The sequence below is a fragment of the Ciconia boyciana genome, chromosome 1, assembly GCF_034638445.1.
Source record: "Ciconia boyciana chromosome 1, ASM3463844v1, whole genome shotgun sequence".
Classification (NCBI taxonomy): Eukaryota; Metazoa; Chordata; class Aves; order Ciconiiformes; family Ciconiidae; genus Ciconia; species Ciconia boyciana.
This window is the reverse complement of record NC_132934.1, coordinates 147261570-147280342: the sequence shown is the minus strand read 5'-3', so window position 1 is coordinate 147280342 and position 18773 is coordinate 147261570. Positions and strand designations below refer to the sequence as shown.

At 40.5% G+C, this 18773-nt stretch overlaps 1 protein-coding gene across 1 annotated transcript in view; it reads right to left on the bottom strand.

Moving 5' to 3' along the window:
* TMEM131 (transmembrane protein 131) overlaps positions 1-18773 on the bottom strand; it is a 112574-nt gene that overhangs the window by 33411 nt on the left and 60390 nt on the right. Inside the window, exons 12-19 of the mRNA XM_072849639.1 lie at positions 15012-15120; positions 12956-13064; positions 11964-12117; positions 11693-11863; positions 11257-11367; positions 11034-11168; positions 10458-10562; positions 9018-9104 (exon numbers count right to left, since the gene is read on the bottom strand). Coding sequence (XP_072705740.1) covers positions 9018-9104; positions 10458-10562; positions 11034-11168; positions 11257-11367; positions 11693-11863; positions 11964-12117; positions 12956-13064; positions 15012-15120 — 981 coding nt within the window. The remainder of the gene's footprint in view (positions 1-9017; positions 9105-10457; positions 10563-11033; positions 11169-11256; positions 11368-11692; positions 11864-11963; positions 12118-12955; positions 13065-15011; positions 15121-18773) is intronic.

Here is an 18773-nt window from a genome sequence, read left to right as displayed (position 1 = left end):
CCTTGAGGTACACATCGGACTTGCCCATCCTCCTGCATTACTCATCAAGTGCACCCAGGTCCTTGAGCAAAAGAAATCCCGTGGATACATTTGCCTTTGCCCAAGGCAGGAATAACCCAGACTGTCTTCCCCAGCATATTTTTTACATGCACTACAGGGACTTTATCCCCTTCTACAGTATGTAAAAGTTTTGACTGGGCAGGGCCAGCTCAATTGGCATACCCTAGTGTTGACTAACCAGGTGGCCTTTGCTAAATGTGTATCCCAATGTTTGAACGTCCCAGCACCCATTGCTCTCAGTGTCGTCTTTAACAGTCCATTGTATCACTCGATTTTCCCGGAGGCTGGTGCATGATAGGGGATGCGATATACCCACTCAATGCCATGCGCTTTGGCCCAGATGTCTATGAGGTTGTTTCAGAAATGAGTCCCGTTGTCTGACTCAATTCTTTCTGGGGTGCCATGTCACCATAGGACTTGCTTTTCAAGGCCCAGGATAGTGTGCCGGGCGGTGGCATGGGGCACAGGATATATTCCCAGCCATCTGGTGGTTGCTTCCACCATTGTAAGCACATGGCGCTTGCCTTGGAGGGTTTGTGGGAGTGTGATATAATGTCTGCCAGGCCTCCCCATATTTACATTTCAGCCATCATCCTCCATACCAGAGAGGCTTTAACCACTTGGCCTGTTCAATTGCAGCGCATGTTTCACATCCATGGATAACCTGTGCAATAGTGTCCATGGTCAAGTCCACCCCTCGATCATGAGCCCATCTGTGTGTTGCATCTCTTCGATCATGAGCCCATCTGTGTGTTGCATCTCTTCCTTGATGGCCTGAGGTGTCATGGGCCCGCTGAGCTATTAATAATTCACCCTGATGTTGCCAGTCCAGATCTACTTGAGCCACTTCAGTCTTAGCAGCCTGATCCACCTGCAGGTTGTTCTGATGTTCTTCAGTGGCCTCACTCTTGGGTACGTGAGCATCTACATGACATGCTTTTACAACCAGGTTGTCTACCTGGGCAGCAGTATCTTGCCACAACGCGGCAGCCCAGATGGGTTTGCCTCTGCGCTGCCAGTGAGTCTGCTTCCATTGTTGTAGCCACCCCCACAGAGCATTTGCCACCATCCATGAGTCAGTACAGAGATAAAGTACTGGCCATTTTTCTCGCTCAGCAATATCTAAAGCCAGCTGGATGGCTTTCACCTCTGCAAACTGACTTGATTCACCTTCTCCTTCAACAGTTTCTGTGACTTGTCCTGTAGGGCTCCACACAGCAGCTTTCCACCTTTGGTGTTTTCCCACAATACGACAGGACCCATCAGTGAACAGGGCATATTGCTTCTCATTTTCTGGTAGTTTATTATACAGTAGGGCCTCTTCAGCATGCGTCACCTCCTCCTCTGGTGATATTCCAAAATCGTTGCCTTCTGGCCAGTCCATGATCACTTCCAAGATTCCTGGGTGACTGGGGTTTCCTGTTCGAGCCCGTTGTGTGATCAGTGTGACCCACTTACTCCACGTAGCATCAGTTGCATGATGTGTAGAGGGGACCCTCCCTTTGAACATCCAGCCCAGCACCGGCAGTCAGGGTGCCAAGAGGAGCTGTGCTTCAGTACCAACCACTTCCGAAGCAGCTCGAACCCCTTCATATGCTGCCAATATCTCTTTCTCAGTTGGAGTATAGCGGGCCTCGGGTCCTCTGTATCCCCAACTCCAGAACCCTAGGGATCGACCTCGGGTCTCCCCTGGTGCTTTCTGCCAGAGGCTCCAGGTAGGGCCATTCTCCCCAGCTGCGGTGTAGAGCACGTTGTTTATGTCTTGTTCTGCCCAGACTGGCCCAAGGGGCTACAGCATGAACTATCTCCTGTTTAATTTGTTCAAAGGCTTGTTGTTGCTCAGGGCCCCATTTGAAATTGTTCTTCTTCTGGGTCACTTGTTAGAGAGGGCTTACAAGAAGACTGTAGTTTGGAATATCCATTCCCCAAAACCCCACAATGCCTCAGAAAGCTTGTGTTTCCTTTTTGCTAGTTGGTGGAGACATTGCTGTTATTTTTTTGATCACATCCATTGGAATCTGACGATGTCCATCTTGCCATTTTATTCCTAAAAACTGGGTTTCCTGTGCAGGTCCTTTGACCTCACTTTGTTTTATGGCAAAACCGGCTTTCAGAAGGATTTGGACTATTTTCTTCCCTTTCTCAAAAACTTCTTCTGCTGTATTGCCCCATATGATGATGTCATCAATGTATTGATTTCATCAATGTATTGCAGGTGGTCCAGAGCCTCACCCTGTTCCAGTGCAGTCTGGATCAGTCCATGGCAAATGGTAGGGCTGTGTTTCCACCCCTGGGGCAGTCAATTCCACGTGTACTGGACGCCCCTCCAAGCGAAAGCAAACTGTGGCCTGCACTCTGCCGCCAAAGGGACTGAGAAAAACACATTAGTGATATCGGTTGTGGCATACACACCACTTGGCTGCCTTTGACCCCAGTTCATATTGAACTGGAAGCACGTCCAGCACGGCAGCACTCAGCAGTGGCATGACTTCATTCAGACCACAATAGCCTACTGTTAGTCTCCACTCTCCATTAGACTTTTGCACTGGCCATGTGGAACTGTTAAAGGGCGAGTGAGTCTTACTGATCACTCCTTGGCTCTCCAGTCGATGAATCAGCTTATGGGTGGGAATGGTGCGATATTGCTGCCAGTGCACCGTTGTGGTGGTGATTGGCACCTGTTGTTCTTTGACCCTCAGCAACCCCACAACAGAAGGGTCCTCCGAGAGACCAGGCAAGGTGGACAGCTGTTTAATTTCCTCCATCTCCAAGGCAGCAATACCAAAAGCCCACCGGTACCCTTTTGGGTCCTTGAAATACCCTCTCCTGAGGTGTTTCTGAGGTAGTCTATGCCAAGGATGCACGGAGCCTCTGGGCCAGTCCCAATGGGGTGCTTCTGCCACTCATTCCCAGTTAGGCTCACTTTGGCTTCCAGTACAGTTAGCTGTTGGGATCCCCCTGTCACTCCAGAAATACAGATGGCTTCTGCCCCTGTCTAGCTTGATGGCATTGGGGTACACTGTGCACCGGTGTCCACTACAGCCTTATAGTCCTGTGGGTCTGATGTGCCAGGCCATCGAATCCACACAGTCCAGTAAACCCAGTTGTCCCTTTCCTCCACCTGGCTGGAGGCAGAGCCCCTCTAGTCCTGGTCATAGTATTCACTACTCACTTCTTGTAAATACAAATCAGAAGTCCCTTCATTAAGATCAGAAGTAAGATCAGCTCTTCTACTCTGTCTGGGGAACTGCTCACTGGAAACTGGAGCAGCAATTTGCCTGGAAGAACCCCCTTGTGTGATTGTTTTTCCTTGCAACTCACGTACCCATGCCTCTAGGGTCGAGGTAGATTTTCCATCCCACTTCCTCATGTCCTCTCCGTGGTCACGCAGGTAAAACCACAGGGTGGCCCGTGGTATGTACCCTCTATATCCTCTCTCTTGAGCAGAGGAACATGTACTCCTAATAGCTGAGATACTGGTCCGTACAGGTGGGGAGTAAGATCTATCCTCTTCGAGTTGGTGGACCTTCCGGGACAGTTTCTCCACAGCCGAGATGAGGGAGGAAGAGAGATTTTCTTCATATTGCCAGAGATGGCCAGCCAATTCATCCACCATTTGTCCCTCTCCATCTTTCCAGGTCATTACTGCCAATGAGTTGGCATATGACGATGGTACGCTCCGTACAAACTTCCGCCACGTGGGTCGCGTGCACTGAACTTCTTCTGGATCTTTGGATAACTGCTTATTGTCCAGGTCACTAGAAATCACCTCCAGCAGGGCTAATTCCCTCAAGGTACCGGATACCTGTCTCCATGGTGGTCCACTTGCCTGGGTGACATATAACATCTTCCTTTCCTTCACATCTGACAGGAGTTGCCTCCAGAGATTGAGGACTTGTGCCCTTTTCCAATTGCTTTGTCAATGCCCACTTCCCTCTAATCCCAGCTGCTTGGCTTCCCTACCCTCTAATTCCAGGCTACTGGCCCTGTTATCCCAGCATCAGAGCAGCCAGGTGACAATGTGCTTGCCTGGACGACGGCTGAAATCTTTTTGCATATCTTGCAGCTCACTCAGGGACAGGGATCGGGTAGTTACCATTTTGTTTATGAGTTCTTCCTCTTCCTCTTCTTGTAATGACCCTGCTTTTTCATCATCCCTTACTAAATGAGCTGACTTTCGCTTCCAAGATTTCTTCTTGTGTATAGGGGCAACTGATACCAGCATGGGTTGGTTCTCTCGTTTAGCTGCAGTGCCTGTCACCAAGGTTGGAGTAGCCGCAGTGCCTGTCATTTTGCTGTCAGATCCAGAGACCTTCTCTTCCCCTTGAGGGTACTGAATAGTGTTGAACGTGGCTCAGTAGGTATGGGCCAGGCCCCAGCACATTGCAGTGATTTGTTCCTCTTGAAGTTGCCAGGGTAACAGCATACTTTTTCCCAATATTTTACTAGTTTTTGAGGATTCTGCACTTGTTCAGGGATGAAGTTCCAAAACACTGGAGGTGCCCACTATCCTAGGTACTTGCCCATACTATCCCACACACCCTGCCATTCATAACTATCCAGCCATGGGGTAGATCTCTGGGTGGTATTCTAAAATAGTTGTTTAAATTTAAACAAGACCCAAAACATATTCAGGAGTAGGAGCAGCAGGAACATGCTGGTTTAAACATCCCCAGGGTATTCAAAATTCTCAAGAGCTATTGTCACTAGCCTGGAGGAGAAGGGGAAGGTGAAGGAACGTGTCTCCCCCATAAATTGGCTCTCCGAGGAGAAAAGATACAAAACGTAATTATTAATAGTTTCCGAGAGATGGCTCCCGAAGTACAGGGATGACGGGGATGCTGAGTACAAATACCAGATTAGTCTCATGACCAGTGATTTTGTCATACCATAAACCAGTGTTACAAAGTACAGCAAAACAATAACCTTAATCCAGCTCCCAGCAGTGATAAACAGCACAATAAGGAACGTCTACAGCAAGTAAGGTGCTATATAACACAGCTCTGAGAACAAGCACAACAACTCTAAGAACAAATTAACCAACATTGTGACCAGTGACTATCAAACTAATATAATGAATCTTTATAACAAATCTGTTCTAACGCAGTCTGGTCAGATTTGTTGTTATCTCAACCCATTGAGCCCCGTATTGGGTGCCAAAAAGGACTGTTGTGGTTTAACCCCAGCCAGCGACTGAGCAACATGCAGCCGTTCACTCACTCCCCGCCCCTAGTGGGATGGGGGAGAGAATCAGAAGAGTAAAAGTGAAAAAAGTCATGGGTTGAGATAAGAACAGTTTAATAATTGAAATAAAATAAAATAGTAATAATAATAACAGAATATACAAAACAAGTGATGCATGATGCAATTGCTCATCACCCGCCAACTGATGCCAATCGAGTCCCTGAGCAGCAGTCCCCCGGCCGGCCAGCTTTCCCCTAGTTTATACACTGAGCATGACACCATATGGTATGGAATAGCCCTTTGGCCAGTTGGGGTCAGTTGTCCTGGCTGTGCCCCCTCCCAGCTTCTTTTGCATCTCCAGCCTTCTCAGTCAGTAGAGGATGAGAAGCTGAAAAGTCCTTGACTTAGTGTAAGCACTACTTAGCAACAACTAAAACAGTGTGTTATCACATTATTCTCATACTAAGTCCAAAACACAGCACTATACCAGCTACTAGGAAGAAAATTAACTCAGTCCCAGCTGAAACCAGGACATCAACTAACAGAAGTATTAAGTGAAGCTGACTGCTCTGAAAAGCTTGGAGCTTAAACACAGGAAACAGTCTAGAATCTTGTCAAAGATGATAATTATATCTGAATCTATACTCCCAAACTAAATGCGGGAGCCCAAAGGTCCCCCACATTAATAATTATGTGAAAACATTACTAGATAAGAGCATAAAGCCAATAAAAATCACAGCAGTCTGGGGATGAGAAACAATTACGACAGCAAGGAAGCTATGCCTTAGAGGCTGAGAAACACAGGCACTACAGGAAGTAGTACCTGCCAAAACAAAACAAAAAGAAACAAAGAAGAAAAAGAAAAAAAAAAAAATCAAGCTGACCAAGATCTTTGGCGTATACTAAGATACCTCAAGATGCTTTTTAGTAATTCCAGTTAGAACAAAATAAAGGGACATTAAAAAGAATTACTTCTTTATGGCCCAAAATGGAACAAAATATTTTAATGTGTCATTCCAGAGGGACAATAATCTTGCTAAGAATTAGGGTATATAAATTAGGATACAGAACATAGAAATTGCTTTATCTTTGGTGAAAGAAAGGGAAATGGACCTTTAAGTTATTTCAGTTTATCAAAGGCTTATGGAGCAGTTCATAGATGAAGTCACAGATACGGTAGTCAGTGTAATAAATACCCATATAATGAGGCCACATAGTCAAATAGGACACATAGATCCTACAGATAAAAAATAACAAGTGATCTTTGCAACCGTAGGCATGTGTGGGATAATGGCTGAGGTGACTTAGAAATTAGAACTTATATTCACACTTTTAGGTAAGGCACAGCATTGAAGAAGCTCCCCAGGTGGAATGCAGCTGACATGCAAGGAATCCATTCCATGGGAGTTCCCTAGGCCTGCAACCTTAGATGTTGGTAATGCCAGGGGAACTTGGTGTGTTGGCTCTAAGAGACACTGCCCGGAGGGTGGAGCGGTGTGGAGATGCTGCGGCCAGACTCTGCAATAATATGGGAACTTAAAGGTGTCATGGAACTGATAAGCTGCATATTTACTACCCTGGGCCAACAGCCTGCCATGTTTTTGACAAAATGCTGTCCTTTTGGTGAACTTTGCTCATTATAACATCATTATAACACCAAAACACACCTCCATCCCAAAAGCTACCCGCCTCCAAGGTGCGACCACCCCTCACTGAGCTTGCGCACTGAATTTTTCTAGCTTATACCTTTAAAAGCGAAGTGAGGAAACTTTACACCAATCCTAAACAAAGGTATGTATGACTAGAGTCACTCAAGCTCCACCCAAAAGGTGAAAGATAGTATAAAATGGTTTAAGAGAAAGAGAATGTGGGGGAAGACACCATCGCGTACCACTCTGACGTTTGGGATCAGTTGATGGGCTGAGCCTCTCTTCCCCCCCATTGGGACGCCTTTGGGTAAGAGTCGAACACTTGGTTATATCAAGTGCCTCCACGGAAAACTTAGAAATCTCTATATATAGAGTTGCTTTATTATCTTTTAACGCGTTTGTGTCCGGCCGTGTTATATACATGTTTGTGTCCGGCCATGTTACTCATACTCATATTCTTGGTATTTGCATGTGCTTTGCAGACAGTGAATTTATCACCGGTAATCCAAAGAATCTGTGTGTCTGTTGCTCTAATAAACTGCACTCTTCACTGCTCTGGCCGTGACAGTTCCTTCAACACGACCAGACTGGGGGGGTGTAAAAATTAATGCTGTCGCCTTAGCGAAAGCCCTGAACTAATAAGCGGCTATACACACAGTCCTTAGAAAATAAACTGTTGACGAAGTCTGAGACTAAGACTGGACCTAGCCACACCTAGACTCCTCTCTGAGAAGGAGTTTAGAAAGCAAGGGGGTCCTGTCTGAACCTCGTGACTCAATGGGAGGGTTCCCTTCCCCCTCCCAGCCACTCCTCAGACTCCTATTTGTATGCAACAGTAACTCTTAATGCAACAGCATGACCATTTGACCTAAAGAGTAGCAAAAGACTTCAGAACGGTTTGTGCAGCAGGAAATCAAAAGGGACATGGAATGGATAACTGGGCAAATGTAGCAATGATTTACTGAAGTCCTGCTGACTGACCTATCTTCCTCTGATGAGACCTATTGCATTACTTTTTCAAAAAAATTATCATTTATCTACTAGACATGAGGTAAAGCATTTGATAAAATGCCAGTGAAAAATTACTATTTAAAAGTATACAAATTTTAAGATAAGCAGGAGATACTAAGGAGCTATCAGAAGAGGAGGTGAGAACAGGCAGTGGTCTATGACAGATTGAGACTATGCAGGACAGACAAAGAAACAAAAACGTTTCCACCAATGTGCATGGAGTTAGTTTTATCCTTTCAGAAAACTGCCATCTCTGTCTCCTTTTGCTACCTTTTTTCCCCCAGCTTTCAATGTCTCTATGATTTTCCATCATATTACATTCCCACTCATCAGAAAGTCACATAAAGTTCAGACTTCAACGAAATACCACTTGCAAAGTCAATATGCCTTGATTGCCCATGCTTCTATGGTTATGCTGAATGCCAAGTGAGAAGAAAGTATTATCTGGTTAATAGCTTGCTGCTTGAGTCTGTAGCCCTGAGCAAAGAAGCTGCTTTTAGCACTCACTGAATAAACACTACTGCAGGAACAGGGATGAAAACAGCCATTACATACTTTTGCAGAGAGCTGTAGACCCACACAGCTTTCTTGCTTTCCTGTTCACGTACTCCACCATGTACCCTTGAGAAGATCTGCTTTCAGTGTGAAAACAATACAATAACACTTCCACAGAGATCAAAGACTTCTTATACTAAAAAGTCAGTTTATTAGCTGACTTTGTTGTCTTTTGTATTACACTTCAGGAATTTGAAAAACGCATTTGTGCAATTTCATCTCTCTCTTACTCTTGGTGCTAACGCACATGAATTGGTAATAATCAAGTGACCACAACTACATCAGAATGAAGCTGCAAAGAATCAGGTTTGGGATCATATCAGTATTCCAAGATCCCATTCAAGTGGGCAGTAGAGGAGATGTAGGGATAACTCATGCTTGGGGGGGGCGGGGGGGGGAACCCCAAAATAGCGACCAACTGAATCATAACAGTTTGGAAGCACAATCTCTCCAGCAATTTGGCATGCAACAATTCAAGACAGAGCTTTCTCTTGAAAAGGACAGATAAATAAAAAACACAGCAAGAAAACATGTAATGCTATGACCCAACTGTCTTACCGGAAAAGAAGGTGGAAGAAAAACATGTTTTGGGGAGCAGGTCAGTGAGCCTACAGCAATCACTGCCTTCACTGGTATAGTTAAAATCTGGAAAAAAAAGAACAAGAAAAGTTTAGAAAAAAATACTTATATTTCAGCCTTTAAATGTCTCTTCCACTTTTAAAGTGCATAGAATAACAAACCCCTGACATTCTGTAACTAATGTGGTCTAGGTTTATATACGCATTTAAAACATGGAGACATGAATTAAGATTTCAACACATCATCATATTCAGAACAGACACTCCATATTGTCAGGAAGCACATCTTTGCTCAGTTATACTTAGCATCATTCTACATGGAACACAAAAGCACAGTTAAAATATAAGCTCTCCAATGGGGCATTATATAGGTCTCACTTGAATGGGGATTACTTTGTTCAAAAACAGGAGGATTACACGTTTAAAGTAAATGAGTATGAGGGAAGAGGATGTAATGAACTTCTCAAAAAAACATTAGAAGTCACAGTAAGACCTCGAGATACACGTAGACTTAGAGAAAGGAGTGTGGAAGGGATGGCATTGAGATTCTTTCTGTGTATTATTAAAGCTACCAATACAAGTAGAATAACTTGTAAGAACAAGCAAGAAAATAAACTGCTTTGGATTCTATAACTGAAGGATCACATACATGTATGGACACATTAAAAAAAGCTTAAAATCTCAGATAACTGGCAGAAATTAGGAATTTCCAATTTTCTGCAGCTTCATCAGAAGCACACAATAAGCTATATATTTTCCTGACTTCATAAGCACAGTGTCACATTTTTTTTTCTACATATATCACCCAAAGATATTAAATACAGATTTCATCAGGTATTAGAACCTCTCTCTCATGCAAAACAATTTATTAACAGGAAAGGCATATGAAGTTGAGAATTAACTGGTTGTTCTCCTCTCCCTTAATAATCTTAGTATAAGAACTCTGTTTCATTAACTGTCAAACTGCAATTTCTCCAAAACAACATATACACTGGGTTTTGACAAAAAACCCTCTGAAATTATAGCTCAATTTCAGTAACTGATAATGTACCAAAAAGGACACTGTCGGCATGTGTTATGTCAAAAGATCCATGCATTGATGCTTTGAGGATGTGTCAAGTCATTGAAGAACCCATACCTCAAAGCATTACATCAGATTTAAATGGATATTTCTGAAAGCCAGATGAAAATCATAATGAAAGTCATTCTTCATTCCTTCAGAGAAGACACAGCGTAAGTAGCATTACTGTTGTTTGATGCAGGGTTAACTTGCAGAGATAACTTGACCTCCAGAGGTCCCTTCCAACCTCAACTTCTCCCTGATACTGCAATCTGTCCACTAAATACAACTCGTAAAACTTCATGCTTAAAAACTGAACATATAATTTGGGCAACACCCATGAACATACAATAAATATACCTCATAATCTGTTGTGATTTGTACAGCTCCGTCATGAATTCCTTCAAGTTCTTTCGCTATTAGTTTTACTCTAAACACAGCATAATAACCTGATGCTAGTATTACCTGTAAATGGCAGAAAAAGAGTCATCCATTGTATTCCATTAAATGGAAAGAAATTTCACTAAAAGACATACCCAACATCCTCTTATTTCTTTAAACTGAATCAAAATCCATTTGAAACAACTGTCAGTGGTAAAAAGAAAAATTCAAACACATAAGTTACTAACACAAAAGTTATCTATACCTTGAGGTGATAAATTCCACTCTTCCCAGATAAATGATAAGCATCATCTGAGGGTATGGGGGTTACTGTTTCTGAAGTTTCCCCTTTCAAAATCTAACCAATCTGAACACTGTACTGCTTCTTAAAACAAATTTTAAAAATTCTACATGCTTTATCATACTCAGACAAAAATTAAGAATGCTTATCCTCCCTCCCCCTTGATAAAATGAAACTGCAAGAAGTTGCATAGATTTGTCTCTTTCTTCCCTCCTAAATCTAGCTTTAAGCAATAGATTCAAAGGATTACTTACTGAAGACTGATCGGATGCACTAGCATTTTGTAGTTCATGGTGGTTTGCAATTATCGTTGTTCTGTTTCCCTTTTCAGTTGTTAGAAGTTCTATGGCCAAACCATCCCCTATAATATGCCAACTTTTTATAGCCAGCTTAAAAAGAACAAAAGGTACTGTTTTCAGTAACAACACTGATGTGAATTTTTTTTTAAAGGCAAACTAAAAATAAATCCATCCTTACCTCTATTGGATTGCTGTTGATGACTGCAAATAAAATGCTGGTAGCTTCTGTTGCACTCAATATGCCAAAATCTATAAATCGTTCCTCAGTTTTTGGAGGCAGTACAAAGTACTAGAAAGATTGATAAAGGTATTGTAGCATAAGTTAAATATAAAATGTGCTCAAACTCTAAGCTCATTAACAAATGCATTAATAAGTCTAATAAAGCAGTACTGTGACAATCTCGAAATTCTATACATTTTCTATGTAAAACTAAAGGGAACAAAAAAGATTTTTTCAGCAGTAACTGAAGCTGTTTAAGGAAAGAACTGGTAAAACAATTTTGAAATTAAAAAAGCCATCCTCCCATAGAAGTAGAATAAAGAATTAAAAACAGTCTTAGGAAATCTGCCTCTAATTAGACTAAAGTAGCTAAAAAAAAAAAGAAAATACTTACATCTAAAAATCCTGTGTATGCTCGGACAGGCAGGTGAAATTTAGAAGCATTGGTGATAAGTAAAATATTATTATCTATATGAACAGATGATGTGGACGGCATAAAATGAAGTGTAAAAATATATCTGGAGTCATTAGGTGGAATTAAGACTGGTTTACTGAAGTTCTGGACCTAGATCAGTGAACAATGAAGATCAATGTTACAATTTAACGAGTGTAGCACATTTAAACATTTACTATTAGGTAAAAATGTTTACTGAAATGGGGCTTACTTTAAACATCGGTTTTGCTTCTTCTGGTAACACAACATCGTGTATAAGGACTGCAAAACTGAATGTGTTTGTTAGATAGATCAGTCTTTCCACAGAATCAGCAGCACTGTCACGGATGTGAAAGAGTGTGGCAGCATGATCAAATCCTAAATATCTATTAAAAGAAAACAATATGAGAAAAATAAAGACTTTCCTCAAACAAAGTGTTTTTCTTGCACAAAAGACTAGAACTCATTCAATCCAACAGCAAAAAAGGTACATACCCCACGGCATGCTGAAACTATATTATTAGCACTACAAGGACATTGATAATTAAGTAATTCAAGTGACATAATAAAAAACGTGAATCAGCATATTAGGAGGAATAAAAGGAAGTGTTGAAGTATTAAGATAGTGTGCAAATCATGCATATTCCTTATTAACCAAATCAGGCGTCTGCAGCACAAAAGTTCTGAATAAGGTAAGGTTTAGTTTGTTTGCCTTTAAAATACTCTGTCAGTTCTGTTGAAAAAGTAGCACCTCATTTCAATAATAATTTTAAAGTAAACTTTGCCATACTTTGTAAATAAAGAACAAAAACTAAGGAAGCACTGACAGTTCTTCCAAAATTTTGCTTAAAACCAAAAGTATTTTCTCTACCCGTACTTCATATACTGATAGAACAGGAAACGCAAAACCAGAAAAATTTCCAATACTGCATTGTTAAAATGTCTCACCTGCAGCCTTCAACTACTCTGAAAAACAACTCACTAAGGTCACTTGGAACCCAAGCCTTGAAACTAGCTTATGCATTACTAAGACTACCTCATCTACTGGTGTAAAAACAGAAAAATTCAAACAAGTAATTGTAGTTCTAAATGAGCTCCAGATTCAGAAAACTTGGGTATCATCTCTTTATATCCCCTCTCCATCTAAAAAGGCTAAATCCCCTGCGACATCAGCTAATTTACAGCATTAAGTTTTTGAACTGTGTTCAATTACTGTAAGCTTACCCATCCAACACTTCTGCTTGATATGGTATTTCGAGTTTGGAGTAGCTCTTCTCTTTCGCTTTAACAGTTATTTTCCCAGAAGACTGTGATGCTTTTTTTGCTTTTGATGCTGTACACACAAGAATATAAGAAGTTTGTTAAAGCAGACAAAAAACCATGATCGACTAGGTTAGACAAACATGAATGGAAGAATAAAAGCACAGAGAGAGCCCAGAGGTGAAGTATCACAGAAGAGAAAAATGGATCTTGAGGAAATGTCAATAAGCAACTGACACAGCATAAGCCTGGGAAGTAAGAGATATGAGTTCTGAATTCCTCCCCCATAACACCAGTTAGTTGACCTGGCTGAGTTAGTAAGCTTATCTATGATAGGGAAAGCCTGGTTGTTCCTGTCAAATAACTAACTTGGACATGTCCAGAGGATAATTCGGATCCCAGGTGAGCTGAATTCCCCACTTAAAGAGTATGGAATACACCTATCCCTCCACTAATAGAACAGAAACTTGAAATGGCTTGTCTCCTCACTTAGAACTACCAGTTGAGCAGGACTTTGGGCCAGGAATGCAGCAATGTTTTAATAACGAAGACATCAAAGACATGCTAAATTTTACAGAAATAGAATCAGAATCCATGTAAGAACCCAAACTACACAAGCTCGAAGAATGAAGCTCACAGGCCTCCTCCAAGATCACAGAACAAGCAATGTTATCCTGCCAGAAAAGTCAAGGGATTCAAATACTAGTTAGGAGAAACCACCAGCCTCTAAAGCCCCTGCATGTACTAAGACAGCTGAAATAGCAAATATTTAGGGCTGGCTGCTTCACTGAAAAGAATTCACCAAGTCAATTCCTTAAACACATTAAGCAGCTTGACTGGGTATTTTTCCCCAACTACCATTCCTTCCAAGATCTACCGTATGCTAGTCAGTAGGTCCTCATATAACAATTCCCTCCAGCTTCGAAATCTGAACATACTACCACCTCAGGTTGACAGAGTTCAGCTATTTCAGAACTTATTTATAGGCTAAAACATACTTCACTCATCTTACAAACCGTAAGCTATTAAAAATCTAAAGTGCTAATCAATTCATAACATTAATAATAAAAATCAATCCTCTCCTCTCTATCCATACAATTTCTAAAATTACATCTACCTGAAATGAAAAACATTGCATCTATAAACTTCCATTTCTAAGCAATCCCGGCAGAGAGACTTACAGCACCAACTGGTATCTTAAAGCAGTAGCATCTGAGTAGGTCAACAGCATTTTGACAGTTGATTAAAATCGCTATAACGACAGAGGTGCCTTTCTACAAAATGTCGGCATAATATTTACAGTCACACTACGTAGGAAGGAAATGACCCAGCACTTCTTTCATAAAGATATACATGAAAGTCAGTATCAGCATACATAATATATCTTTGTAGGAAAGGTACCAGTAAAAGGTTTTTCTACCTTCACCTCCCTTTTTCTTTAATATGAATTCAAGATAGCAACATAAAATAAGCCAACTTTCACAGTAAGGTTCTCAAGAGCATGACAGAGCCCTATTTCCATGGACATTCCAACATAAAATGTAACTTTTTTAGAAATGAGATTTTGGATTCTTTTAAACTTTGGAAGGATCAAACAGCAATCCAAGGGATATACTCTCCTCTAATGTATATTATTGTGAGAAACACGTCCTGGTTTGTTAGGATTTCTCAAACACAAATGCCTATTTAGACTAACAATACATTTTACATAATCTGTGTCTTAACCTAAAAATCCTGCTTGTGTTTAATAGAAATCCAATGTTCAATTTTTATATACACACATAGAAGATGGCTTAAGAATTCCTTCTCTTCTCACCAGTATTTACCAGTCTAAGTTACTTCCTGATTAGGATCAGAGATGATCCCTTCAGAAGTAAGTTAGAAGAACTGCAAGCCTTTTCCAGGTAGGAAAATTCCATTTCCTTCTCAAAATTATTAAGAGAGTAGAAAATAATTCATAAAGTTTCAGCAAGTTTTAAGAAGCATTTGACAAGTTTAAGAAAAGAGGAGCAGTACTTACCATCAAAGCTAATACTTGCAACTTTGGTATATTTACTTTCAGAGGCTTTTAACGTAACTGGCTTGAAATGTACTGTTATAGCTTCGTTCTGTGGTGTAGGTCTAACACTCTGCAAACAATCAAAATATGAAGCACCTGTAAATTTATCATTCTTAACACACCATGCAGCCTTCACGTATCCTTCAAAGTGATACAACAGCAACTAGTTTTGGTTCAGTTCTTACTCAGCTGAGTCTGCCTTTCCTATAACAAAGCAGCATTATAAGAGGCTTTAGAATTTTTTTCAGGTCCTGCAAATTACTGAGTCAGTATGCAGGAAAGTGGGCAATAGAGACTTCTCCCGGGAAACGTTGGATGAAGTGACAGTATGGACAGAAACATGTTAATAAAATAGAAAACAAGCTCTATTTAAATAAAGATTTATTTTTTATTCTTAATGCTGCAGGGTTACAACAGCTAGACTATTTGTTTCTGGTACACTCATTAACAAAGCTGGTAACTGACTTGTGTAATTACTGGTGATGATACAGACATCTACCTTGTCTCTCATCCCATGCTAAGTCTGCAGAGCTGCCACAGGAAAAAAAATTATTAACTGTATAGAGAACGGTTTTGTAAATCTGAGATGACACTCATTCTATACCAACATTTTACAAGATCACCTTTTGTATCTGAAGATTACTGTTTTAAACTAAATGGAAAAGGTGAATTGGGCATTACTGGAATAGCAAATGTGTCCGTTATTAGCCAGAGCTGATGTGTATAAATACTCATTGCTATGCAGCAGGATTATGGATTCCATGTCAATAGCTGAAGACTCTATAAAGATTGCTAGCAAACTCTTTATCTAGATTCCATGGAGATAAACTGGGCAAGGAGCATTTAAATGCTCTTATTCTTGTTTTGCTTAAAATTAGGATGGCTGCCATGATTCCTCCTTCCCAGCTGTCTTCTCCTGCTGTAAGAACAGCTCAGCTGCTCATGTAGCAGCTGTTAAGCTACTGCAAATTACAGGATGCTGTTATTAAGGAAACTCAAATGAGTGCTGGTTTACCTTATGCTGGGCTGCAGAGGTTTAGCACCTGCTTCATAAGCAGCTGAGCCTTTCTTGGTCAGAAAGGAGCAAGGCAGACAGCTAGTGGTACAAACCAATTATAGTTCTTCCAAGCCAAGCTGTCCTTGATTGTAAATTAAAGCCATAAAATCATGCATACATCACTAAATTCTGCAGGCCTTAGAGGAAGCAAGCAGCACTGCTCCTGCAACTAATGAATGATCTCTGTTAACTTAAGTTTTATATTTTGGATTTATAGTACTGGCCTTTGTCAACCATCTGCATACACGTGGTGCTGATATTTGCTATGAGTCATGAGTCAATTCATAATTATGACAGTTTTCTTCTAATGAAATCCATACTACAAAACTGAAGTCTTGAGGTGTCTTTAAAAAAACCTCTTAAAGCAGATGAAACCAAAGCTGTAATCTAGTTCATAGCTTTTGCATGTCAGAAAGGATAACCATTTCTAGTAGCTCTTTTCATGCAAAAAGCTGGTTTTTTTAATTACTGAAGTTTGAAATTATGCTGATTTTATTTAGTAAATCAAATCGGAAATATTCAAAAGGATAGCCTGCTGCCAGAAAAATGGCAGATTTCAGAGGTGCATCTCTTAAACCACAAGTGTAACAAACCTACATGTATTTACTCAAAATGTCTACAGCTAATGAATTTAGTTAAAGAAGGAATTTAGCACTGTTGTGTTGAAAATTTCTTAACTACATCATGCACATTTCTCATTTGTTGCTTGATTACATGCTATAAAAGGAAATACAGATTTAAGACAAGTAAAGGAAAAACAAAACATCCTTAAGAATCCTTTCAACTTCACCTTCCCCAAATTTTAACCTATTTCAAAAAAAGCCCAAGCAAAACTTGTCCTGAGATGTGCTTTAAGAATCATCAAATATGGACATGTCATGAGAAAACATGCAAAACAAGTTCCATCAAGAATCTAATACCACCAATTTTCTCAGAAAGTGTCCTGACAGCAGCTTCTGTGGGGAAGAATTTAAAATAGACGTGCTTCATTAACACCTAGCTCTCTCACAGAGTGCCCCAGTCAAGATTTCTGATTGTGCTGTATGAAGATACATTCAATATCTAGCATAAGAGCAGAAAATGAGGACGTTACATGTTCTCAGACATGGACACAGAGCGGGGGGGAGAAGGCTTTGTGCTATTGCAGCAGTTATTGAGAAAGACTTCAAAGGTTTAAGGTCTCCCAGGCTATATCTATTCTAATAAACTAAAGAAGTTTGAGTATGAGTTGAAACACTGGCACACGTTCATCCATACTGTTTACCTGTCAGCAAGCTCCCAAGCATAGTTTTGTCTTGTCCACCTAGCACATTGCTCTAAAGACTGACCAGGCTGTAGACTTTGGCTCACGGACAGTAAAGACACAGCTACCCTGCTGTAAGAGAAAAAAGCCCTGTGGCTACAGGCAGCAGACTAAGGCTGATTCCATTAGTGTCAGAACCACCTCCGTACTGTTTTATTCGCTTTAAAAGACACAATTATTTTGTCCGTAATAACTCGGCCTTCAGTTCAAACACGGACACTCCTAACTAACTAAAGTTCACTTTCACCATAAAGCACAATCCAGAACAGCCATGGAATAAACTACTACTAGGTTTTAATCCTTTAGGGTAACTTTCCTGTGATAACTTTGAGATGCATGCACTCAAATGCACAGACTGGAAACATAGCACAGCAGTAAACCACTTCTCAAAGGTTGATAAAAGAAAAAAAAATACTCTAAAGCATGTGAATTGTGACAGAAGGAAGTAAATACTTTCTTATACAAACACTTTTATTTCCAAACTGATAGAATTCAGCTTCAATATATGGCTGTCCTGAAGTTCCTGTTTCTTTATGCATCAAACATGATCAGGAGCTCAAATTTTAAAGTGTCCCTTTGTTTTTAGCAATCAAGTGGGCTCAAACTGCCTTAAGGAAACACAAAATTTTGATGCTAGAGTAGAGATAAAAGAAAATGTTCAACAATCTACATTTACTAGATTTTTGACAGCATGGCTTAATTATTGCAGCATGACAACAGTTCATCCAGTCATTAAATAAACATGATTCTCCCTAATAATGGAGAAAACCCTACAAAATGTAATTAAGGAAGTTTTCATAAAGAGTTTTACAACTCAAAAAAGAAAGTCAAGTGACTCGCTCTTATTTTCCTCAACCAATTTGTTGGACCACAGCATGACTAAGTACTTAAAGGCAGAACAACTAAAACTCTGGCAACAGTATTAGCAGTCTCTCATACACAGATGACCTGAAGATATTTAGTTCCTCCAGCACCCAGCTTAAATATATGCTAAATATAGCCTCGGCCTTTTCTTCTGACATTAAGATCAAATTTGTCACAGTGCTCTGTCTCACTGCTTTTAAACCCTAGCTCTAAAGGGTCAGAAATCCATTTCTCAAGCTTTCCTAGAAATAAGCTATTCACCAGGTTCCTTCCAAAAATTCTTTACTCTTGCTTACCACTTTGAAATTCCTTGATTGGCACAGCAGCAGAAATTCACACAGTGCTTCAAATGCTAGAAAGGTTACAAACTTCACAACAAAGCTGTGCCTTAATGAGAAGAACAATCGACTTCATGTGCCATATGTGACACACTGAAAAATACATCATCTCTGTACCTATGTGGTAACTTTATCATTGCAAAAGTGAGTCCTAAAAGCTT